Source organism: Anguilla anguilla, chromosome 14 (assembly GCF_013347855.1).
Source record: "Anguilla anguilla isolate fAngAng1 chromosome 14, fAngAng1.pri, whole genome shotgun sequence".
In the NCBI taxonomy this organism is placed as follows: Eukaryota; Metazoa; Chordata; class Actinopteri; order Anguilliformes; family Anguillidae; genus Anguilla; species Anguilla anguilla.
Window position 1 is genome coordinate 6,399,734 of NC_049214.1, and position 26,492 is coordinate 6,426,225.

At 42.1% G+C, this 26,492-nt stretch overlaps 1 protein-coding gene across 3 annotated transcripts in view; it reads left to right on the forward strand.

Moving 5' to 3' along the window:
* The window catches only part of LOC118213356 (ras-GEF domain-containing family member 1B-A-like), an 82,206-nt gene that overhangs the window by 45,596 nt on the left and 10,118 nt on the right, over window positions 1-26,492 (forward strand). For 2 of the 3 annotated variants that reach the window (XM_035392269.1, XM_035392268.1), the window contains exons 4-8: window positions 20,603-20,785; window positions 21,061-21,183; window positions 21,640-21,777; window positions 25,802-26,014; window positions 26,250-26,324. In XM_035392269.1, the coding sequence (XP_035248160.1) occupies window positions 20,603-20,785; window positions 21,061-21,183; window positions 21,640-21,777; window positions 25,802-26,014; window positions 26,250-26,324 (732 nt within the window). Of the gene's footprint in view, window positions 1-17,041; window positions 17,500-20,602; window positions 20,786-21,060; window positions 21,184-21,639; window positions 21,778-25,801; window positions 26,015-26,249; window positions 26,325-26,492 lie in introns of those variants that run through there. The other variant, XM_035392270.1, reaches the window with a different exon arrangement.

Genomic DNA, 26,492 nt, shown 5'->3' on the forward strand with positions numbered 1-26,492 from the left:
GAAAGAATGGCTTTCCCGGTGACATTACATCAGCAGATATCTCTTACATAACAATGTCCTGTTCTTTGACAGCGCCCCATAACTCACGACAAACAAAGGGCCAGGAGATACGGTCTTTGGGCCATTTACTGTTTTCTTGTTTTCGCCCTCGTCCAAGCAAAAGTCTCCAAAATGGAAACGATTGTTTAAAATCGGAAATCTGGGTTATATAAACAGCGCAGTGCTGTCCAGGATATGTGGGTATGTGTGGAGGCAGGCATTCTGTTGCATAACACTCCTCTCATGCAAAGCGAAGTCAAGTGGCATTCTTAGCATCCGCTGCCAGAGTGATTCAGAATGATCATAGTCCGCGAGCAATTGAAATGCCTCAAAGAATGTTTCAGGGTCAGCAGAGCACTTCTATATACAAGGTGTGATTACACAACAGAGGAACTCGCTCGCAAAGAGAGCGAGAAATGCGAAGCCTTTTTACTTTAATAACTTTAATAGTCCCTTGCCAGATCGATGATCGGTGGCATCAATTAGTTCTGTCTAACAGCAACCGTTTGCTTTTTCATGTCATGTTGTCTGCCTCACAGGGATTCTCTTCTGAATGGAACTGTTTAACCTGTCTGGCAGTGAACTCCTGGGGGAACATTGCTTTAGAACTAAAACTGCCTCAGATGCAGGCTTGTTGAAAGCTATAAAGCGTGCAGTAGCCATGCTATCATGGAGGTATACCAGTAGCCTTACTTAAGGCATTGGGTTCTTCCAGATACATTGTATTGATTTCAGGAGAAAGTGGTATCTGCCTTCTACATGCATAGAATTGCATTAGTCTTAACATTCTTGCTCATATTAATGTGAAGAGTCATGCGTATTGCAGTGTGTATCCTTTAGAAGGACTTTAAACTGTTGTTGTTGATTGCATCTACCAAATCAATTACCTGTAAAGATCTATGGATTTGCACAGCACTTGGTTTAAAGTGATGTCTGTTAAAGCATGGAAGAGTCTTGGCACTGCTCTGACACAATGGCAGTAGTCTAGTTAAACTCTGCATTCCCCCTGATTCAACAGTATTCATATATGAACAAATAACTAAATGCCTAATAAATTAGTAAATAGTCTACACGCTGTAAAAATCTTCATAAATGTACTTTGTGTCTGTACTCTTAGTTTTGCAGCTGTCTTTGATGATGCATCTTTAATTTAGCTTTTTATAAAAGGTCTACTGGTTGTTTTTATCATTGCTGATGCTATTTAACTGGGAACCCGAAGCTGCCGAGCGCATTGGTATGTGCTCTTTGGAGGTAGCAGGCAAACAGTTTTAGGGACATAGTATTAAAGCTGGCCTTTGTCGGCCTGGGGTCAGTGCCCTGGCTGCTTGTGGAAATCTCTCGCCACCCATTAAACCCAAAGCACTTCACAGCCCATTTGCACACCCCCACCCCCACCATCTGTTTCAGGCCCAGTTCTAATTATGTGAACATGACAGTCATCTCTCAAGTGCACCATGACCGGTTTTAACACCGTTTGGGGCTGATCCATTATTCCGTATTAAATGATCATCTTACTTATGTGAATTTAAAAAAATAATGTATGTTAAAAGAAGTGAAAAGAAGAAAGGAATGAAGGATTATTGAAGGTTCTTGCATTAACAAAACAAATATGCTATTTTTAGAAATTCACAGGGGGTATTCAGCATTTGTCTTTTAACTTTTTGTTTTGGAGTAGTTATCAAAATATTAATTTATTTTCTCATCAAGGGTCACCTAACTTCAATCTTTGTAGCAAGGTACTACCTAGCGTTACCCACAGTAAACACAGGGAATTTCAAAGCAAACACATACTCTTCATTAAGGGCTGGATGCGACTGACCTACAGGACCACCTGTCCACTTATCCCATCATGCAATACAGTTCTGAAGAAAGTTGAGCCACAGAAGGCGTAGAGTATTGGCATTAAGATCTCTTTAAGAATGTAAATCTTTCAAAAGCTCTACTGCCATGTACAGACATGAATGAGGGGAACCAGCTGGCCTTAGTTAAACGTTTCCCTGTCTGTGTTACACATGAAATACTATCCACCATTTCTTTGAACCAGTTTAAATGCTCTTTTTGAAAAATACTTGTTTTATGCCTATAGCCCCATTCTGTCAATCTCAGTGTGGGACTCCCAAGAGTTTTATGGCTTTTGACGGTAAACAGACTCTCGATTGTCTCCTCAGTGCCTGGATCAATAGGAATGAGTCTATTCCAGTTCATACCACTCCAATTGTGCTTCCATTTGTACCAAAACATTCACCTCTAAATATAAATAAGTGCGTTAGGCTTGCTTTTTGGAGGTGCCCGTGATGGGCAAATATGTTGCAAAATAATGGAAAAGTCTAAAAATAGGCGAATATTGCAAATTAAATGTGAGATTTCACTGAAGACAACATGGAATATATGAAGCGAACATGCATATTAATAAAAATCATTTTGATATTATATTATTTTAAACAATCTTATCCAGTATCCTTTGTTTAACAGTGTCATCACAGTACACAGTGCTTATTAAAATTAAAGAGGAACAGGGCTTGTCGGTCTGGTTAAAGAGTCCACACCCATACGTTTCTTTGTGAGAGTTAATAATCATTTTTAAAATCCCTTTTACTGCTTGGGAATCACTAGCTGTGCCTTCAGAGTTACCGCTCAGCCACCTATACCTGCACACGGGGCACTGTAGCTGAAGCTGTGCACTGCTGCTAAGCAACTGTCTGCAAGCCAGTAACTTCTATTTACACTGGCCAAATGTGTCTCTACAACTAGAAACCTGTGGGTTCCTTGTGACGTTGCTGGAAGAAAGTAATACAGCAGTAGCTCAAGATATGATTGACCTGCACACACCGCTCTCCTGGCAGGACTATCCCATCTTTGTGGACTCCGGGTGTGGTCATGGAAACGACTTATTCGTGGCAAAACCTAGTGCCGAGTGCACATTCTGGCTGAACCACTCAGGGGCCCCCAGAGGGCAGCTTCTTAAAGCCTCTGTTTGCTCTGTGACCACATGGGGGGCTGTGCTTGCCTTGTTAAAATAAGATTAGATCAGATTAGAGCCCATTCAATTAGGCAATGTATTCTAACATGTTGTTATGACTAAAAGCTGCTCACTGAATTGCTGCATTGCACATTGCAGTAGGATGAATAAGGCCTGGTATTGGCAGGATTCATGACTGCGTTGAAGAGTGTTGCTCTCCCATATATAAAGTTGATTAACCAGGTTCTTTTAAGAAGATCACTCCCACATTTTCAAATAGGGCAGCCCTGTGTCTTTCCTTGAAAGGCGAATAAAGTCTGCAGACCAAAGATATTTTTGTTAGTCGTGCATAATGTATGGGAACTGGAAGTGCTGGCATGTGCATGCGTACATAAGGTGGCCATTAGTGGAGGTTTATAAGATATTAGTTGTCAACTCATCACACCCCATTTTAGCATCTCCAGCTGAACTATTTGAAGAACTTATGAATTTTTAATAGCATCAATAGTCTTTTCATAATATTTAACCATCTTTAGTATGGAAAAGTTGTTCATTGCTTTGTTTAAAAAAAAAAATAATAATAATGTCAGTGCATACATTTATATTTTTACCATTTAATTAATGGTAATTTGTGCATACAACGACGCTTTCACCAGATTAAATTGGATGAAATAAATTACCAAGGGAACAGACGTGAGCATGCAGCCGATCTGAGGGTTGCCTGTTTGTGCTGTGAGATGATAAGCTCGCCGTTGATAGTGGCAACACAATCATCTGTCAGACAGAAGCTGTCAGCGAAGCAGTGAACCTGTGGGTGTCTGACGCTCTAGACATTCCAGCCTCAGAACTTCCCGGAACAAAGTTCTCAGTCCCTGGTGCGTGAACAGAGTGTGGGATGATAAATGCTATTCCACAGCATTGGTGTGTGAGTCTGGCAGAGTAAGAAACCTGATACAATTGGACAATTGGATTTTAGGCTGCTCATTTTATGGTTGCATCGCAACGTATAGGTGTGTAATAATTCTACTTTAATGTCTGCAAATTAGTTTCATGTGGAAAGGTTTCTTTTTGATTAATAAAAAACAACAGAAAACCCAGTGCAGTGGTGTCCATAATGTTTCAAGCTGAAGGTCTAAAGATAAATAATTCATGACCTGTTTTCAGGGATAGGAAAATAAGGCTTAGGGGATAAAACCCTCTTCATGTTTTGGGGGAGAGCAAGCGTCACTCTCACATCTCCCCCCCCCCCCCCCCCCTTATTATTTTTAAAGAGTCTGGAAGCCCGTAAAATGAGGCTAAATCCCAGCTGCTGGGATGCTAAGACATCATATGGGAGGTGGGGTCATAGGTCACAGAACACAACGCCTCTTAACGCAAGAACAGCAGCCACACAAGCCACAACCTCCCCTTTGTCCTCGCTACGTACACATTCAGTATGTGAGTACGCATGTGTACATGTGCATGCATGCGTGTGCATAGATTCGCGGGTTTAACATAGCCTTTAACCTTCCAGTGGAGCACACAATGTTGAAGAATCACAAATTATAAAACTAATCTTGGACTAAATGATTTCTCAGGAGAGGGGCCTTTATCCTGTATCAGTCTAATGGTAAAGGGACTCCAGGGAGTTCATAGTCAATCCCATTGCATATAACCCCACAGACTTGGCACAGACATTCATTCCATGAAGTCAAGAAGATGACTAGATATTGCATTTGTAATTGTTTAAATTGTGAAGCTAAAGGGTTTTGGTTGCACAGAATGCTGTCACTTAACTCATAATGGAGAAAGAACAAAAAAGAAATAAAATCAATATAGTAATTTTTCCAAAATTATGTTCAGGGTCCCTTTATTAGGAAGTTGGTTTGAGTTTTACAATAAGAACTGGGTTCTACTCTCTCTCAGTGGGTGTGAGTGAATGATCGAGGGACTGTGTGTGTGTGTGTGAGAGAGAGAGAGAGAGAGAGAGAGAGATCTGAGACGGAGTCAGTTAGGAGTTGGGTTGCACGCACTATTACCCCTGAGACAGAAGAGGCCTGAAAAGGTGGACAGGTCAGACCTCACACCCAGCGGCTCAACACCGAGAGGACAAACGCTGACTGATGAGGAAGGTCAAGGCCTGGGGTTTTCCTGAGAGCAATACCCAAGCTGAGGAGTGACATGTGGGGACAGAGGGAGGAAGGAGGATGTAGCAGAGAGCAGTGCTGCGAGGTCATGGATGTCACCAGAACCCAGCTAAAAGCTTTCTTCTTTGGGAGAGTCTTACTCTGGAAACATGGAAGATGGTGTCAAACAATTTTTAAAAAATAAATTGAATTTTTATTCCAGTGGCCAAAAACATTTAGCCATGAAAGCAATAACTGCCTCCTTAGAAATGAGAAACATGAATGCAGAGAATCAGTTTGAAGGCAAATGTAAAAATGCAACAAAGTAATTTTATCTACAATTTAAAAATAAATGCTTTTTTTTTTTAATCACCCAAAACCAATAGACTGTAGTGGACTAATAACCAGAAAAAAAACAAAAGGGAAGTTCAGGCCACAATGGGAAGGCTGACCTGAAACATCCCAGACCTGCCAACAAACAACCAAAATGCAGCCAACTAAAACAAACCCAAAACTGAAGTCCCATGAAGCAACTATAGATAAATTGTTGAATAAAATAAATATATTTATATTTAAATCATTAAAGAAATAAGGGGGGGGGCTAGCAAGGACCCCACACTGCTCAGCAGGTATAGCAAAGAGATTGCTCGAATTGTGGACCATAGGGATGAATATATAAGCTTCAGGTGGTTCCCAGTAAGCACAGGTGCAGGCATTTCCCAATTAGCACAGGTGTAGATGGTTCCCAATCAGCACAGGAGAAGGGATAGAAAACACCCCCACTCATATGACAATAAACACTTTGTATTTATATATAATCATCAGTCTTGCATCTGCAGGAAATGCAGAAATAGCAAAAATACACAATTAAATGTAGGAATAGCAAAAACTAACCAGACATTTTTTTTAAATGAGAAATTTCACTTGGATGGATTTTTTTAACCCAAAAAGAAGACGTGTCAAAAAAAGAGGAAAATTGTTCAGCCTATTTTATACTGAAATGCTGTAAACAAAAGCAAGAATAAGCACCACCTTCATAATGTTGGTATATCAGGTACAGCATACAGTGTGATTTCATTGTGACCTGCCCTTTGACTTAAAAACAATATGACAATTATATGTAACACCTTAAAATAACCCTTTCCTCGTTTCTCTACACTTCAATAAGCTCCACTTGCATTTGAGTTAATTTCCTCTCAAAGGTCAAGAGATCTAAATGGGGGGTATGGCCACACATAGGTGAGGCTTTCGTTTTCTTTAGAGATCTTAAGATTATAAAAATATTACATTTCCTCAATGTAACTTATAGCACAGGAAATAAATATTAGCTTGAACTTTGTAAATTTCTCATCTAACCGCACACCTTTTTCCATTTAGAATCATGAATGCTGGAATATTTCTCAGAGACTGTGGAATAACAGTTCAACATATATTTTTATTTATTTGCATGTTCTCCTTGCAGTGCTTGAACACGTATGCTATACGTGCTAGCATTAACGCCTTCCTAAATATGGTCAACACATTGCACAGGGTCAAGCTTGCAGGAACATCCAGAAATGAGTGAAAGCACAAATACTATTGATTGCATCACATTGATTACCTATCCCTTTTGCATCTTAATGATATCAGGCATTGCAGTACAAAAAGGGAGATGTACTGCTGCAATGAAAAATATATACAGCTGTGGTTACTGTCATGCCAATCACTTGGCTGCGCTTAGCTATGCTTAGCTGCATTTGCACGATTTCGAGGCTGACCAAATGCAAAACGTGTACACTGTGGCTACCAGAATTCAAACTAAAAAAAAAAACCCCAAAAAACAAATAGCACAGTGGCACTATAGCTCATTATTCTCTATAAACACAAATTTCCAGAAAACCAAAACAATAATAAAGTCGAGCTGTTTGCCTTACATAAGTGGAACCATCAACCCACACTGTGGGTTGTGTTAACCTTGCTGAACTTCCTTTGGCTTCCTGCTTTTTCAACTTAGCAAACAAAACACAGTATAGTGTACACCGGCTTCGTGGAAGCTGTTTTCTTACCCTTCATCAAGTTTCACATTTGAAGACCTGGGTTTCATAAGTGCAGGTCACTGTAAGACCAGTGGTTTGGCCCTGACAGGATAAACAGTGGTTTATTCTTTGTGGCTCAGCTGGAACTCTCATTTCCAGGTCCTTTCGTCCTTTCAAGTCTGAACTGTGATTGGTTCCATTCCATAAAGCCTCATCTAGAATTTTGATTTAAAAAATGTATTTATTGTGTGTGCGTGTGCGTGTGTATGTGTGTGCATGCGTGCGTGTGCATGTGTGCGTACTGAAAGCAGCCCAGCCACCACCTCAGCTGTGAGCATTTGCCCAGTTGCAGTGTCAGGCAGTGGCAGGGCTTGTACAAGACGCTCGGTAAGATGAACTCAATGTGTCATAAAATGTCAGTCCCATTCTGTAGACTGACAGCATAGTGTTACATAAGAGATGTGATGTAATAATTTATGTGATGTACCGCAAATCTCTCTCTCTCTCTCATGGTCTTTGTGTTATTTGTGGGGGAGTACAGTGCTCTTGCCTCTGTGGCCCTTTCACATTTATTGTTAACATTCTGGATTTTTGCCATGTTGAAAATATATGAAATATACTTAATGTTTTTCTTAGTTTTATGTCTTTCACGGTGGACAGGTCACAACGTCACAATGCATTCTGCCGCAATGTATTTTCAATTTTATTTGTACAATTTAATCATCCATCCGAGAGGGAGAAAAACACCCTGGACAGGTTGCCAATCCATCACAGCTCACACACACTCACACACTCGTATCTACAACCTGAGACTTTCTTGCTGTGAGGCGACAGTGCTATCCACCGTGCTGCTCTATACGTCAATCAGTAATGGACATTGGCTAATGCTGCCATGCATACATTTGAATGTTTTTGCGAAATTCTGCATACAAGGTTTGTTCCATTTCACAAAACCTTGTTCTGTTATGGAATGCTTAATTTCTCTCTTTCAGACCAGACACTATTACTGAATGGAAGTTCTGAGGACAGTCTATTTAAGAGCTTAAAGAGGAGTAATGGTGGTAGACTTAAAATCAATGCAGAGAGTGATTGGATAGTGGCAATATCTTAGATGCACTACCCCAGCCAGTTAAGGGGTAAAATAAACCACAGAAAAAACTCTCAGACGTGTGTTATCACTGTACACGCTAAGCTTGCTCCTCTGCTGAGTGAATTAAAAACAGCAATAGTGCCAGCTAGATATATACAGCAGCACATTCAAGCTGCAAATATCACAGCTGCAAATTCATTTTAAGAGTGACTCAGACTTTCTTGTGGGGGCTAAAACAAAAAGCGGAACCAAGAGTTCACGCAGAGTCGGAGTCATCTGAATCTGAATCTCTTATATAAATATATCCCCAGAGATGTGTGTGATCTTTTATTGTTTCTTTTTATTTGCAATTCATTTGAAAATTGCATCACAGTTTTTATGTACAAAAGAATATTACACAATAATGCTTTGCTGGACAACAAAGTGCCAGGAATAATGTTGCTCAGCATGGTGAAATATTCAGGGTTTTTTTTAATTTTTTAAACAAAATGTGATCCATATCCATTCGTTATATCCCTTTGTTATATATTGTTAAGAGAGGGAAGAACTATTGCATCTTTGCTGATTGCATACTGGCATTAACAATAAAGCCGTTGACAAGCTCTGTCTTTACGCAGTATGATGAAAGATCTCACTTGTGAAGTTGATGATTGAGAGCATGATTAAAAAAGTAAAATATCTCACTTTCTCACAGTGTGGACTATGATTGTCAAATAAGAGGGGCACATGTTTTTCATATAACAGACCAGATCGTTGATGGATTTTCTAGAAAAGGGGGAAAACAATAATGACCTGAGGAACACCATGAGGAACAAACCTTCTCTACCCCCTGTGGTATGTGAGAGATGTGGACCCTATAGAATGACTAAGTTTAGACTTGTGTAAATAAACAATGGCCAGTCCAAAAACAGCTTGTTCCTCAGGTGCCCCTTCCCCCCCCCATCCCCCCATCCCCCCACCCCCTTGTTGTGACATGTGTGGTGACGCACTCATTGTTGTCCTGCGCCCTTCCCGAAGGGCGGGGGATGGGAATCGAAGTGCCTGTCTGGGTGTTGCCCACCACAGCTTCCTCCACTTCCCAGACCACCCCTGTTTCCCCAGCTGCTGGGGCTAATTATGTTTGTGCCATTCCCACACCAGGGCCACTCGCAAACAGGGCCTTTTTCGCTCGCTCGGGTACTCCACTGTGCTGCAGTGCGTTATAAAACAGAGTGTGCAATACTTGTAGCGTAAGATCTAGCCAGTACAGGGACAAGCTGAAGGCCAGGGCTAATCTGGTCGATTACACGCGCTATGAGCTCAGACTAATGAACCAGATGAGCGCATGTCCATTCATACATGTCAATTTACAATGGTTCTGCATGGCCAGTGCGTCTTGAACAGCTACGGATCAATTCATCAGGAAGTCAAATCCAACTGGCCTAATTTGATGTTTTAACTTGCATCAATGTCTACGCCATGTCCTTTATGTGGGCTCTCCCCTCTTAGCCTTCTTTCAGCCCGTTTCTCCAGGACGAGAATTCAAGCTCTCCCTTTCAATTTGACATAATAGCCTCCAGTGCTGTGCCGCTCCAGACATGCAAAAAGCCCACGCCTCCCACCGTGACTTGATTTACAGTGTCACAGTGGTGGCCCAAGCCACCCCCCCCCCCCACCTCCCCCCAAAAAATGCAGGCAGTGTGGGCTTCGGAACGCAAGCCACTCGCAATAACTGGGCAACGATGCAACAACACTGTGTAATAACAATATTACTAGCCATACGTTCCTTGGTGGAGCTAATACTCCCATTCTGTAGCTGCTGTAGTCACTCACTGGGGAGGTCCATTGCCAATCCTTTAAATGTCATTGCTGCAGATGTCCACACGCTGTAAGCTACGTGTTGCGCTAATACAAAGGCTCGTCCACAGGCCTTCCTGCTCTTGTCTTCCGGTCAAGTGTGCGTGCCGCCATGTTATCAGCATCAGGGGACGAGTGCTGAGCGCTGCCTAATCCGTCCGTGGCCCTGTTCTGTCTCACCGGGCACTTTCCCTGTCTGTTTCCTGGTGCGGCTCGGAGCCACACTGGAGCTGAGGGGGGGGCAGGGGGTGCAGCTTTAGTAAGAGGGAACAACAAGTCTCAGTGTTCTGTTTGTCCCAGAGGTCTGCTGGCACCGTTCCATACTTTACACCTGCAGGCAGCTTGTGAATACATGCTGAACTCAACATGACTTTCTCTGTGACACAAAGTACATTGTCTCTGGGCCTAGTCTTCAGTGCAGCTAAAATAACTGTGTTTACACAAATAACAACATTTTTCTCATGTATTCATCATCTATGACAAATTGTATTTAGGATGTAAATGGCTTATATCAAATTTAGCAAGTAATGCCACGTTATTGTATGGCTTTTTAGAAAAATCCATATATGAAATGTTATTCACTTGTTTGTTAGTTTCTTTCTTTCTTTGTTTTGATGCATCGTGATTCTACAGCATTCTTCTGGCATATCACTTCAAACTTAGCTGGTATGTCAACTAGCAGCAAAATTAGTTTCTGCAAATATTTGCTGTCAGAACCAATTAACAGATCAGCTTTGAGAGACAGCAATGGGCAAGCACTCAAGCACTCAGCAGAAGGATCTGGAAGACCTTCTAAACACTCTGAATGTTTTCAGACGGTAGGTTTATCACACCGATAACACCACTGCACTTCCTCGAACTATCCTAGATTGTACAGCTCTGCATGGCCCAGTAGCATTGACTATATGCACACAAAGAAAGATGATTTACATCTCTCCCCTTGCTCTTGATTTACACAGCTGTATTGTTAAAATTTGTAAAGTATCTCCAAATGTGAAGATACATGAACAGATATAACACACAACACTTCAGACAAGCATACATCCAATTATACGGTCATAATTATATTTAAAGCAAACTGCACATTTTCCGTACTGAAATATAATAATAAAAAATGTACTGATTTCCATGTACTGAGTTTGAGCTAAGAATTGTTGCTTCAACTCTATTGCAGAATATCTCGTAAGTCACTGTTCACAAGAAGACCTGCTCTTTTGTTCTTTTTATCTTCTTACTATTGATAAGTAATAAAGGACATGCCTTAAGGAAATATTTATTTTGGTAGAACTCTAGAACTTTGTGAGAACTTTTTTAGAAGGCAGGGGATGGATGGTATGGTTTCTATAGGACCTTACAGTTACCGATGTTTGGTCCATTCATTTAGTTTAACTCTGCACAGTGCAGTGATTGATACCGCTGTGATTAGCTGTAACGGGGGAAGCAATGCAAGGAACAGACCTCCACTCGTATGGCTGGTGTCAGATTGCCGGAATTCAGCCCTGCTGAAGAGGGGTGGTCTGGTCTGTCCTCAATCACTAACGGGGGTTTCCACAATGATTCTGGTTTCCACATTCCTAAGGATTTAAGAGCCAAGGCCTGCAAGGATGCCCTTAAAATCCAATCCACAGAAATAAGCCTCCAACTCTGACACAGGGTCCCCCATGAGAGCACTCACATTTAAAATTGTTGACTTGGTTTGCGGTTTGATATTGAAGACTGCGCCAGATGGCATTAATACGGTTCACCTTGGGACCACTGCATGATCTGACTCAAACCTTCCCGGAAATGTAATTATTCAGAGCGTTCATGAGTCATCCACTCTGTTAGCGTTTGTTTTTGAAGCACACTTAGCAATCCCATGCAGCTTATATAATATAAGTTCATTATCGGAGCTTCTCAGAAAAACAGTAGGCGACTTTGCATCTGACCACACTGACCTGCTCTGGCAGCAGAGAGGCAATCTGTTACTTGTGCTTATGTAACCCAACCTTACAGACCGAAGCATCTCTGTGTTTAACTCCACATGGGAATGCACTTTTCATTTGTTTTGATAATGCGTTATCAGAGCCAATACATTTTCTTGCTCTGAGAATTATACTAATTTCATAATTGGTGTCACAGGATTTGTTAACAGGTAATTTCCATTGATGGTTGTTCTAGCATATATTGCGGATTGCACATATTAGTTAGAATCTTTCAAACAGACTCACTATGCACGCTGAGTCCTCTGATCACTTGAAGAGAGCTTCATTCAGCATTGTGTGTACGGCTCGCTGGTAGACTGGAGGGTGTGTTTGACAAGTATCGTGTGTGTCACACTAAGACAGGTGCAATAAGGTGCACGTTCACCCACGCTGTGTGGACCTGGTTTCCGTTCCGTTCATCATGCTTTGAGTGAAGTGAGGCAGAATAGCTGTGTGGGATCTGTGTGGTTTAGGGTGATTCAGAGAGCCCGGAGAACAGTGAGCGCACGGCTGTGTAGCCACAACGCTTCTGTGAGAGTGTGCCGTTGGGAGCTACTGTATACAAGGCCTGATTAATGATTAGTGCACCAACTCTCGCATCTCAGACAGAGTGCAGTGGATGTGGGATTAGCATTAGTGACAGAACTCAGGACATTCTGCATATTGTGAGTTTCATATCACAAAAAAAAGACCAATGCAAATAGATTCCTGAGAGTGGATAACACATGTTACTATTGATTGCAAAAGCCAATACCCTGCTTCCCATCAGTGAAGATGAACCTTTGCTCTAAGCAGTTTCACAAAGTGGACTGCTAGGTTAATTTATGTGCCGGATATTTAGTGCACAGGAGACAAAAGCGCAGATGGCATGAGAGGAAAGACAGATTGCTGCTTGAAGTAATGGTGGGATCCTTTCTTCAAATTAAATGAATATTTGTCTGGTTTTACAATGGAAACCATGCTTTGGCAGCCTTTTGAAGTGAACTGCACAGCTCATTTTCTTACAGTTCTGGGAACGGTCTTTGCTGTTGTTGTCCGAATTTTTTTTTAAAAAAGAGTTTTATCAGAACATAATTTTTGTGTGCTTGGAGAAAATAAGCGTTTACTGTTGTGACTGGAGGGACAATGAAGAATGCTGATCGTACAGAAGCACACAGACACACACGCGCACACAGGCAAGCGTGCTCTGTGTCCCAGATTAGCACGCTTGACTGCCTTGATGCCACAGAAATGAAAAACTACATGAAGAAATGCCCAGCTTTGACCCTCTCTGTAGTGGCAGATGCCCTGTGTGTTTCTTCATTCCACCTCTAGGTGCAGTGACATAATCAGCTTATGCATGTTATGGTTTCTTCTCCTTTGTGCTCGCTGACCTGGTTTTGCCACAGCAGATCATGTCACTTAAATACACACTCAGACTTCTGCAAGCTCACTAAGCTGAAGACAGTGGAATGGCAGCAGCCTATTGTTCTTAATGGGCTTTTCCCCCGTGTGCTTCTCCACGTATAAACTAAATTGCAGTTGCAATCATAAAAATTCTTATAAAATTCAATTTTTCCATTATTATCCGCTACGATAAAATTCAGAATGAATGTTGGGGAAGATCAAACGATTCACAAGGTGAACCTCCTGTTAAAAATCCAATTTTTCCCCAATAGAATGAATGCATTTAAGCTGCAGTGAATGCTTCTTGTAGGATATTTCAGTTATGTTCCTGTGATGAAAGTGCGCACAAGACCACAGATTGATCAAGAGACAATCTGTTGTGGGTCAGAGTAGCTCAGAGTAGCTCCAGAGTAGCACTGATAGGCTCACAGTGCAGTGTCTGGTCTCTCTAATCCTGTGTAATTGTGATGGGGCCTGATGGGCTGAGGTTTCGTCTGCTCAGCGGAAGAGTCTATTAATGCTGCCTCACCCATCCGCTCCCTGTGCAGGGCTCGAATCCCTCTCTGTTTGGTTCATTGAAAATTGACCGTTTAGTGTTCAGCTGAAGATTCTGCAGGAAAACACATTTTTTTTAATTAATTAATTAATTCGTTTGTTTGTTTGTTTGTTTTAATCAGTGGTAATAAAATCTGGCTGTGATGAGATAAAATCACGCAGAGCTTATTATGGGCTGGCAGAATTAGTGCTGCGATTTTGTTCGCACTATTTTTATCTAATTGAGTTTAATATGGTATGAGTACCCGAAAGATAAGATGATCGTAAATGTCTTCCCAGGTCTTTCCCTGGTTGGCCATGCTTAGGACGGCACAAGTCACCAAATGGAGGCAATGTATTCATTCGAATGGGAATGCATGTATAAGGGGGATATTTGCCTGGGAATCAAAGGGTTATGGCAAGCCCAAAGAACCACTCAAGTTTAGTGCCATCATTTTCATGGAGGGAATGAATACTCCCTTTCAGTGAATACTATTAAAAATTCAAAAAAAATTAAAAGAAGAATTCCACAATTAAAAGAACAAAATACTTCATGAGGCAAATTAAATATACATTTGAGTTACTGATTTAACAGTACACAGGGAAAAAGGGAACATTTATTTTGCACATCATCATGTGCACAATGGCCAGGAAGAATGATGAGCAATAATTTTTGACCATTGGCTCTTTGAGGCCTTTGCACCAAACCTGCAATACTTAAGAGGATGAAGATTATAGCCATCTAGGGATCACAGTCAATTGAACTAGGGGGGAGGGAGGAGACCAGCAGGAAGCTTGAGCCCCCTGTGAGTGCTTAACCTCCCCAAACCCAGCATAAAATGCCCCACTGACCTCCTCCCACCCTCCGCCACCTACCCCAATCCCAAATACTCCATTACATCCCAGCTCAAGGGATCAAAAGCCAAGTCCACCTTAGCTTTGACATTGCTATCAGAAGGAATCAACTCTTTATTTGGCAATCTGTCAAACTGTCCATGATGATATTGGTGATATATTTTTATACTCATATTACCCATTTTGTTATATGCACTTGATCTTCGGGTGATTGTGATTACATCTATGTTTACATTTAGGGATTAATATTTGTGCATCTGATTTATTTTTTGCTCCAGTACATTTTGTACTTCCCCTTAATAATGGTATAGAGATACTCCTGCAAAGTCTGGCAAATCACTTATTTAAAAAAACTGTCCAGCAGATCTGTTACCCCTATATATTACATTACATTATAGGCATTTGGCAGACGCTCTTATCCAGAGCGACGTACAACAAAGTGTACAAATATATCTAATACGTGATCTTTATTTTTAATTCACAATTCAGAATATGTACCTGGCTACTTGCACACTACACTACATTGGATATCATACTGTACATTGAGGTAATTTGTGTTTTCTGAATTTAGTGAATGGAAAAAATGCAAGGTTTTTCAATGGTATGCAATGATTATGCTCCCTTGCATGTGTCATTTTGAGATGTTGGGCCATTTGAGTTGCTAAGCGTGGGTGTCAGTTCATGCTGTGGGGCAATGCATGTGGTAATATTTTCAGCTGCTACCTGAAAGAAGAGGCACTCTCCAACGCGTGACTACGCATTGTGGGTTTAACACGTAGGCGTGAATACACCAGTTAACCAGGATGAAGTGGCCAGGAAGCAGAATGAGGGCAGGTCTTTTCAGTTGTTAAAAGTAGGTGTTGATGTATACCTTCTCGTTGAATAACAAGAGTATCTTGCTGAGAGGTTAGCTTTTTTTAAGGAAACAATGGTGTGATGAACTAATGTGTATGAGTAGCAATTTGAGTAAAGACAAGTCAGCTACTGCACGCTCCAAATAATTTGGGAATTCAGACCAGGATTTAAATCCACAAAGCCATAATAAAATATACATGTGGAATAAACTGCATTGCTAATGCGCAGTACTTAATGTACTGTTCACAAAAAGATAATGAACTTTGACTAAGGGCAGAGGGCTGTTATCATGCTTTTAGTTTTGGAATCTCAGATTTGAATATTAAACAGGTTTAACTGGTTTACTGGTTTTATCTGATGAATTTGAAAAATGCTGATCCTAGCATATGTTATTTGAAAGTTAATATTATCTTAAGATCAGACCAGCTGGGAATTACAAACAACATAATTTACAAACAATTCATCTTTAGCTGTGTACTAATAACCACTGGGATAGATTTAACATAGATTCAGTTGTGTTTGCAGCCTGTTACAGAAATGCACATATTGTGCTGTAATCAAAACCACCATTCCTGAAAAAGAAACGTATATGGTCGGTTTTGCTATTTTCCTTCAGGAACCTGTGACTTCTGACTGAGAAATGCAACATCAGTGCATGAACCTCCATCTGAACCACATCTTTCTTTTATTCTGGAAGAGCTTGTGGATTTAAATTGAATAGTTAAAAAAAAAAAAAAAAAGCTTTAAAATGGCATTTCCTACCTATTTAGGAAACTGCAACAATTTAAAGTCTTCGCAGTACACATTGAGTTAGAGCTACATGATCATTAATACTGTTGGGAATTGCTGTTGTTTAGTTGCTAAACATTCATGAATTGCAATGGGGCAAACAGAATTATCTTAGCAGAAAACATGGTCTGTATTACAAACCTTGTCTAATGACAAAGTTTTGGAGTGGTATAAGCGCCATGAAATGACTAAACAGTTTCAGTTGATGTACGTGTCTAATGCTTTAGGTTATGTTGAAACGATTAAACCGAAATAGATAGAGATGCACTATCTTGCCAAAGATCAATACATATGAAGACCAATTAATATGGTCCATGCGACTATTCCAGGAATGTCGCCAGTGCAGTCTGTACTACTGATCTCATCCTGCCGGTTCAGGACTGTGGAACTGGACTAACCCCTGCCCTGTCCCTTACCAATTTTAAGATAAGTTTTAGGATGTAAAATAAAATTGTTTGATATTATTCCACACCTCCCTTTCTGTGATCAAGTTACCAGGCGAAAACATCGTGGAAAAATACCATATTTCGTCTATCTTTAAGGTTGCGTATGCTGTCTGTATACAGACCGATTTAATTAGTCGCTTTGCTAGAGCTGGCTTGTACGGGACATGAAGCAATAGGGTCGCTGTGGCATTTCGATTTGTCTGTTCGTCGCTGTGATTGGATACTGCACTCGTAGTTAAACGCCTCTAAGCGTATGAGAAGGCTGCGTTTCCCGGTTTTCTGACTAATACATTTGAACACCCTTGTTTTTGTGGGACTGCCGTGGCTTATTCAATGCGCGGACCGAATCGCTCTGTGTGGATGTTCAGATCTGCGGCGATCACAGCGTAATTTAACCATCTGCGATACTTCTTTGTGTTGTGATAACTATGTGCTGATCTTTGACGATACATACAAAGAAAGATAGATCAGTTGACTCTCTGTCATTTCCCCACCAAATTCGTTCGCTTAATTGAGCGTAGGGAAAAGACTTGGATATACGATTCTGACATGTTCCCGAGGATCCTCCCTTGTTGATTTTTGTGTCTCCAAAGGATCTTTAAATCTACCGTCCAGTTCATTTGGTGGTAAGTTAGCCAGATCATGTATTATTTGTATTTATTTCATTTTAATGCTGAGAATACATAAATGTTGTACAAATTTAGAACTGCAGACTATGCTCACAAATACGGTTTTCTTGTTGCCCACCTTTGCGAATAGCAATACCAATTTGCACGTGAACATCAAGGATTGTGATTCATAAAGCTTTTTTGTATCGGTCTTGCTGCCGTTGGAAGTTGATAAATAGTAGGCTAATCCAAAATAAATAAATAAATAATCGCTTTACAGTCACTGCAGGTCTGCGCACAATTTATATGGAAGAAAGAACATTTTAGTTGTGAATGTTGGCTAAAGCCACACAGAATATTTGCGTTTTGATAAAATGCACTTGCCTGGAACTACGTTTTACGTGACAAAATTGGGCTATCTAAACCCTAAATTATGTAGGCGATTAAAGTGGCGCGTTGCCAGAGTAAACATATTCCCAGGTGTTCACATGATCTTGGAACATTAAATTACCCTTTTTGTGTGTTGGACTCGGTAGCGCTATCCTCAAGAAACATAATTAATATGAATTTGGTTTTCTCTGGTGACTTTAGAGATTATTATTACGTTACTTTATGAACATTAGACTAGCTGTTCTTACACTCTCAAATAACACAAAAGAACAGGGGATTTCATTTTTGGGAGATTTTCTCATTCCAAAGGGTATATCTAAGGAGTAGCCTAGGCTACTATTTCCAAGGTGGCAATCTCTGGTGTCTGTATTTCTACATGATGTATTGTGCCGAGGAATGCACCACTGAACGGTGTGGTGACGTGTCTGTTGTGTATGGCTTGAATCAGTTATGAAATTGATTATTTCGTCTGGCTTGTTGTGTTTGTGGTTTGTTTTTCTTTTAGCTCTTTTAAGAAATGCATCTTTTTAAAACCACGGGATGTGTCATGTATCTATCCAGTTAGGGACGCTTCAAGTTGCAGACGAGTGTAATGTACTGTAGAGTTGAAATCTTATAAATCAGGACCAGTACTTAGCACGTTCCAGTTCCCAGGACTGTGAATGACAGAAACAGTTTTTTTTTTTTTTAATGGGATTGATCTTTTTAGTTCTTAGTGCCTCACCTCACTTTATAGTGTACTTTCTTCTGGTACACAACTAGACAAGCCATATAGAATAAACAAGGCTGTTACTCTGATCAGTTAGGATATAGTTACTATATGCCATGTTGTAAAATCTCGATTTGGATTTTTACTATATTGCATCCCTGCTGTATGTGATGGTTTCTGGAGATGTGTTATGCTGTGTCATACATTTCATTACTATTTAACTGCAGTGGTCATGTTATTTTCCTATGACCCAACTTGTCAGCTATTCATCTGGTATTGACTCTCAGTTTTCCCCATGCACAGATAACCTCCCTGAGAGTGAAGCTTCCACATTATGTCTTGACTCAAGTTATCTTTTAGACGACCACTTGCTGACTTGTGTGATTTGTGTTTTCAAGCATTTGTGTCAAGCAGCACTCCCCCTTTCCAGCCCATTATTACATAAATACTGTACATATTATGTAATACTTTGCCCATAATATTAATGCATAAATGTGTTCGCACATTTTCTGTTGCATTATTATATTATTATACAACATGATAGAATCATTTCAGGGGTATTAAATCCCTTTTGTATATATGGCTTAAAAAGAATTCTAGGATTAAGCACACAAACTTGGAAGAAGACTTTTTATCAAAAGCTCATTAATAATTGTCGGACAATCTCTTTGAATGAATCATTTGACATCGCAGGCCTGTTTACAGACCGACTTGAAATGGGTATAAAGTACATTAATTTGAACGCTTTTGTGCTTCTCGTGTGTTGATCGTGGCACCTTTCATGTCATCAGAGTTTCGTGCTAGGAAAGCTGCTCTCTCGCCATCGATTTTTCTTCACGCTGCTGATCCTGTTGCCGTGGTGGTACGGGGTCCCTCATGACGGGAAAGATGTGGGGGGGTGCCCGTGTGACTTATTCGGACACGCGGGCCGCATGAAGTTTTCACGCAGATATCTAAAGGGCGTGGTCTCAAAAGGGAGGGATTGACACGCCGTACGGGTCTCCCCAGCGGCCCAGTGTCCCTTCCCTCGACCCCCCCGGCCCCCGCTGTAATTCGCCAAACGGCTTCCACAATAGGCCGGCGGTGGCCGTGGACTTGCCCCATTGTTCGGGGTCCCCGTGGCCCGCGCCGGGACGGTGAATGGCCTCCATTGTGTGGTTTTCAGTGGTGCGAAGGAGCGTATCTGCGACCGGGACGGCGCGCTGAAGAGTCTGCCTAATCGCTTAATAGCCCAGCGCCCAGAGTGCGCCCGCATGAAAGGGGCTAGGGGGATTTTGGCTCGTGCTGGCATGCCGTGGGCTACCCACCAGCAGGCAAATCTGGAGCCCCCCCCCCCCTGAAATAGAGGGCTTTTTTTGTGGGGAAGACGGGAGGGCGCCTGGGGGGAAGATGGGTAACTGGAACTCGCGGAGGGACGCGATCGCCGCCGCGAGTTGTTGTTTGCGTGCCGAGGGGGTGAGCCCAGATTTATTTGGGAGTAGCCTTTTCATGGCCGCGTGCTCTCCTGGAGCGTACTCCGTCTGTACCGGCGGGCTTGCGGGAGGCGCTAAGGGATGAGTAACGGCTCATTGAGAGCCGTGCGTTCTCAAGGTCAGAAACGGTTCGCCGTTATGATGATGTCGTGTGTGAATGGGTGCATTGTGTCAAATCCCATGCGAGGGTGTGAAGGGATGGGGGAAATGACTGTGGTTAAACCGCTACATGAGAAGGGTAAGGCAGAACTTTGCGGTAGCTGATGTGATGGTGGTCGAAAGATAGCTTTATTTGGACTGTGATTTTTTATGCATTAAAGTTTCCTGAAGCCTTGAGAATTGTACAGGCAGCTTGTGAGTGAAGTTTTAGTTGATCACACAGATGCTTGATATGGGTCATAGTACATACCTGTGATCCCATAAACCTTCTTTTACAGTAACAGGAAGTATACAAATAATCAAATTAGTCCTGTTCCTGTATTATTTTTTATTAGACTTGTTTCCTTTTGTCACACACTCAAGTTTGCTCGTTTGCTTGTTTCCCCAACAGCGCAACATGCCGCAAACACCACCGTTTCCGGCCACGTTTGGCAGCACCGGATTTAACAACAATGTCTACCAAACAAAGGAAGACGGTTATGGTGGCCTGTATTACCATGACAACAACCTTGTGTCAGGGTCTCTGGAAGCACTCATTCAACACTTAGTGCCCAATGTGGATTACTACCCTGATGTAAGTTTATATCTTTATACCACTCACAAAGTACAACATAATCGGGTCTTCTTTACATTAAAGCTGTATTCTTTGATAATATGGGAAGTGGTGACACGGGTGAGTATAAATGTCCATACATATACCTTTTCAGCTTTATACTTAATCACTGCTGTGTTATCTGCAATTCTATACCTGTGCTGGCACTTAATCCACCGTCATACTCACTGTGTAATTTACTCTGTGTATGAGAATTATAGTGAAATCTCATGAACAAAATCTTTTCTGTCTCACAGAGGACGTACATTTTCACCTTCCTGCTCAGTTCCCGCCTCTTCCTGCATCCGTATGAGCTCATGTCAAGAGTGTGCCACCTGTGCGTGGAGCACCAGAGACTCAGCGACCCCCAGGCTGACAAGGTACCCAGCGGCACACCCACACCATCACCCACTCCCTCTGCCTACTGCCCAGTCATACTTATTCCCACCGTCCAATGCCCAGTCCTACTTCTGCCCACTCCCACGCCACCCACACCTGAATTTTACAGACACAGTTTTGCACGTTTGTGGTGAAGTGTCTGTAGGCTGACATTATGATTTTCACATGAGGCATAATTCTCAAGCCGTAGCATATTGTTATTCTGTCAGACTTTATATGACCACCTCCCCACTATTAGCAAATACCCAAATCCAGATACCGAATTGCATCCACTTGGAAATATAAGAAAATGTATTTCAAAAAGTATACGTTTTCCTTATTTATCAAATATACAAAACCTGCATCATCCGTGCATGTAAAATATGTGTGTGCATCTGTGTGCGTCTGTGTGTGTATCTGTGTATCTGTCTGTGTTTTAACCTGTTCTGTCACTCCAGGTCAGACTGCGGAAGATCGCCCCAAAGATGGCGCAGCTGCTGAGCGAGTGGACGGAGACGTTCCCCTATGACTTCAGGGATGAGCGCATGATGCGCAGTCTGAAGGAGCTCACCCACCGCATCGCGTGTGGAGATGAGGTCAGTATTCGGCCTGACCTCTGTGCGTCCCAGCTGTCACACGCAGAGATGCACAACAGCCACTCTCTCTCCCGTACGCTTGAGTCATTCCTGCTCTGGCATGCTAGAGAGGCCATTTTTGATAGTCTCGTTCATATCTGTCGGGTTAATGATATTCTTCTTAGTGTGATCCATTCCTCACTAATCTGTGAGATTGGTCTCAGTCCATTCCATAGTCATCAATTTACAGAGCTTCAGCTATAAAACATGATTTTATATTCTGGTTCATGCATACTGGAGTGTATGAGGTCTCAGGAAGACATTTGTCTCTCAAAGATTGGGAAAGACATCCGGCACTTCTGCCATTAAAGAATGCCAAAAGGACATAAATAGGGCGTTTATTGTTTTTAATTTATTTTCTTTTTTGGGGGGTGTGTTTGCATGCCTGCTTTTAAATTGGCACCACTGGAGACACTCCACGATCAGAATTCTACAAGAAGCATGCCTTCTGAGCAGCAAGAATTCCTATAAAGATAATCCTGGACTGGGTGAAAACTTTTTTTATATGTGCATTTTAAACGCACGCTGTATATTTGCTGTCGCAGTTGTTTGGTGACTCACAGCTGGCATTTGAACTAAGCCTCAGAACAGAGAAAGACGCACAGCGTCCTGAATTTGGCAGTCAAAATGGTTTGTACAGGAGCCGGAGCTGCAGTCGGAAAACCGAAGGCTGGGGAGGGGACAGTTTATCTAGCCACAAAGCAGTTTGCAGAGCCCGACTGCATAAAAAGAAAAGCTGCATTGTTCAGGATTCTGGCAGCTTTTGTCAACTCGAGGGCTCTTCCTTAGACAGCATTTGAATTGTTCCACTCGTGCTGACTTGCATGATATAGGTTTAGCATCCCCTTTCTCTAGAAGCTTCTGTAGCCACCTTAATGTGGACTTCACAAAAAAACCTGTCAAGATGAATCTTTTCTTTATTAGCAAATGTCAAATGTCATAGAGATTTTCATGGTCGGATCTATAAACCGCTACCCCCACACTGGCACGTCGTGAATCATGGTATCATCCCTTTAGTGGATTCCAGTCTTGTTTTTGCTGCTTTGATCAGACGTTTTCCTTTCCAAATAGAACTTGTGTTCACTGCACCCCCCCAACCCCACTACCACATGACAGTGGTTTCTCAGTGCATATTGAGGGAAGGGGGAATCACACCCCGATCATTGATGAAGGGAGCGTATTGATCGTTCAGGCAGAAGGTCAGTGATTGGAGACGCTCATACATCTGTCCAGATTTACACTTCCTTAAAAAGATTAGCCCTCTTTAGATGAGTCATCTGGCATTACATGAACTGGATATTGATTCTACATTGAGGATCAATTTCATCAGGGACCTCGGTGACCTCCTCCTGATGTTCACGCATGGATCTTAGACTCCTACATGTATGTTCTTGAGAGCGGCTCCCGGGCTCTGCCTTACCTTTGTTCTCTGACATTGACGTAGCCTTGCATTGACTTATGGGAATAAAAAGTGCAATGAAGACCCTTTTTTTACATTCAGAAAAGTTTATTTTCCCTGGGGATCAGGGGCCTTGTACCGTGATATGGCTGCCTGGCCACCTCAGTTTTAATAATGTCCATCAGTGGGTTTAAACTATGTTTACGCATAGGTGGCTTCCGGCTGTTTCTATCCAGATATTTTCATCAGTAAAAAAAGGCAGCCCTGTCTACATGTGACTATTTTTTCAGTTAGGTTTCTGTCTGCTGCTTATAAGGCTGCATTCATAGAGGCCAGTGTCATATCAGTGCACACGTAGGCAATAGTTGTTTACTGTACATTATGAACTACCGGAGTTTTATACTGCACAACCTCTGTTTAAATCAGATACTGGCTATAGAGATGTTCCCTGCACAGTGTGTGCTTGGTGGCCTACAGTACTTGGAGAACTGGGCCAAGTACAATGCTTTTCTTTATGTAATGAGACAGCATGAAGACAAGAGGGCTGTTTTCAGATGTGCTTTTCAATATTCAGAACTCATCATGTAAGACCAAATCACAACAAAGAGGATTATAAATGGTCCATGCACGCACACAAACACACACCAAGAGAGAGAGAGAGAGAGAGAGAAAGACGCACATCAGACACCAAATTGTCTGCACCTAACTTGCAGTTTGTTGTGTTGATGTCCATTTTGGACCATTTCTTTTGTTCCTTTACCTCAGTACTGACCTACTGTGCAAAATCACAGGAATTAGACAGGATGGTAAAAGCCCTAAATAGAATAAATCCTCAAACATCTGTTTGCAGTGGACTCCAGACCACATTGTTCTTTTTAACATGGGATTTAAAGGCTGTCATTATGGAAGTGGTGAACTATATAAAGAGTACTGCTTTCCAGCGAAGCCAGAGATGACCTGTGCCCTGGGCTTGACCTGAGTGCTTGTGTATCTGTGTAAACGTGACCAGGCTCCACCAGTCTCTGTTTACAGAGAGGCAATCCATTTGTGCGCCACAACGTGATATCACATGACTGAAAATGGTTAATGAGGGAGTTGACTGGACTCTGCAGGCAAGGTCGTGCCATGAGACCAGCAGTTGTTTTTTTCCCAGCATTCATTCTGTTGCCAAACCTGGGCTTGGAACCACAACAACAACAGAGCTTTTTAGCACTGTATGTCACCGTAACTGAGCAGCATGTGGTTTGAAAATGGCAGATAGTTTTGTTATTCCCAGGATTCTTTTCTAAATATACTCATCCTCTGTTTCTAATGGAGTGTGGTGCTTTTTCAGACGGTGAACTTTAAAGAGGCAATCGGTGATATTTTCTTGGATCTCCAACCCAGCCACACAAACGTGTAGAAAACGAGCAGTGCCTCACCATCATAGGGTTACTTTATGAAATATAAGGGCTATAGATTGACCCTTTACAGGTTGTTCAACAGCTGGCACTTTGAATTCTCGGAACAGAAGCATATGCATTATTGCACAGTTAACATTTGATGCAGTATGGAGTGATGACTCACAGCAGGAGAACTCCTTTATTTTTCTATTGTGTTCATTCCTAACTGCATCATCGTAACCAATCCACATTCATCAAGTGCACAGTTTTTTTTCTTCTTTTTGATAAGCTACCATGAACCTGTACTCAGAACTTAGCATGTGTGTCCCTTCGCCGTCTCAAAGAGATCATACACCATAATTATCGAAGCTCTGTTATTTGTATTTTAGCCTGCCATAACCACCTGACGTGATCAAGGCTCAGGGACTTATGTCAAGGCATGAGCTGATAGGCTGGAGAAATGCTTCGTTTATTTATTACGGTTAGGTACCGATAGGGCCCCTGCTTGGCTGTGTTGCCGGTGTCCTCACTGTACCCGGCTGATTGATGGGGGACAGTCCAATTTCCCTGGTGCCCAGGAATCACACGGACAGCTCTGGAAAATAGCGGGGATTTTTAGCGCTGGTTTCGCACATCTATCACTGAGGAGCCGGGCCTTCTAAATTACCCCGTCTGAACTGCAGGACTAGAGCTCTGCCTGTACAGGTCTTTCAGATATCTACATATATATTTATATATACTGTATATTTGCATTCTTTGGTTTAGCCAATGCAGTCATGCAAAGTGACAAAGATTAGGTTCGTTTTTGAATTAATGAAGATCATTGACAAGTATTGCAGTGTGAACAGAGGAGAAATAGGGTCTATCCCCATGCTAAGTCTGCGGTTTTCTGAAGCGGCCGGATAGTGTCATGTGATTATCCAGTATCCTGAGTAATCACGAGATGGAGTGCACTCTGTGACTCCGTGATGACAGGGTGCTTCATTCGGCCCCGGTGGAGCTCCTTCACAGCCCATGCGCAAGCTCGCCCGTGAAATGCACACGCAGCGGTCCAAAGTTCACTTGATGACATTTAGCCTTTTTGGTCCTTCGCGTCTTTCCCGCCGAACACGTAACAGTAGACCCGAGCCTCGTGTTGAACGTGGTAAAACCGCGATGGCCGTAAATATCGATCTCGTCTTTCTCTTTGTCTTGCTTCGCTCAGCTTTATCGGAAGGCCTTCCACCAGATGACTCAGGCCCTGATCCGCAAGCTGACCACGCTCAGCCAGTACGAGGAGGTGCTGGCGAAGCTGAACGCCACGGCGACCGACAGGATGGCTGTGCTGAAGGCCAAGCCGCTGTCCATCCAGAGGGACATCCTGTCCATCTGCAATGACCCATTCGCTCTGGCCCAGCAGCTCACACACATAGAGCTGGTGAGTGAGCCCTGCACTTCCTGTCGGCTTCAGCTGGTGATTTACACCAGGATTCTCTTTGTGTCACGACCCCCCGCTCTCTTACTAACATGCTGGGGCTCATTATTTATTTACCTATATAAACATTTTACAGTACATTTTCTAGAGGTACAGTTTGAGATTTTGTAAAAATGTTAACAAATTGCATCATATGAGGTAGTCAATTTGCATTGTCTTTGATGTCTGTGCTTTTTAGGAGCGACTAAGTTACATTGGCCCTGAGGAATTTATCCAAGCTTTTGTTCAGAAAGACCCTCTGGATAATGATAAGGTAATGTGACCTATTTCCGTAAGAACAAAGATCGTGCACATGCATTCTTCGGTTACATAAGAGTCTGGCTCTCGGCAAGTCTATGTAGAGTTTTGGCTAATGGGGGATTTGGTCGACCAATCGAGAATAAAAATGCTTCTAAAATTAAATCACCCTGACTGCCTCGAG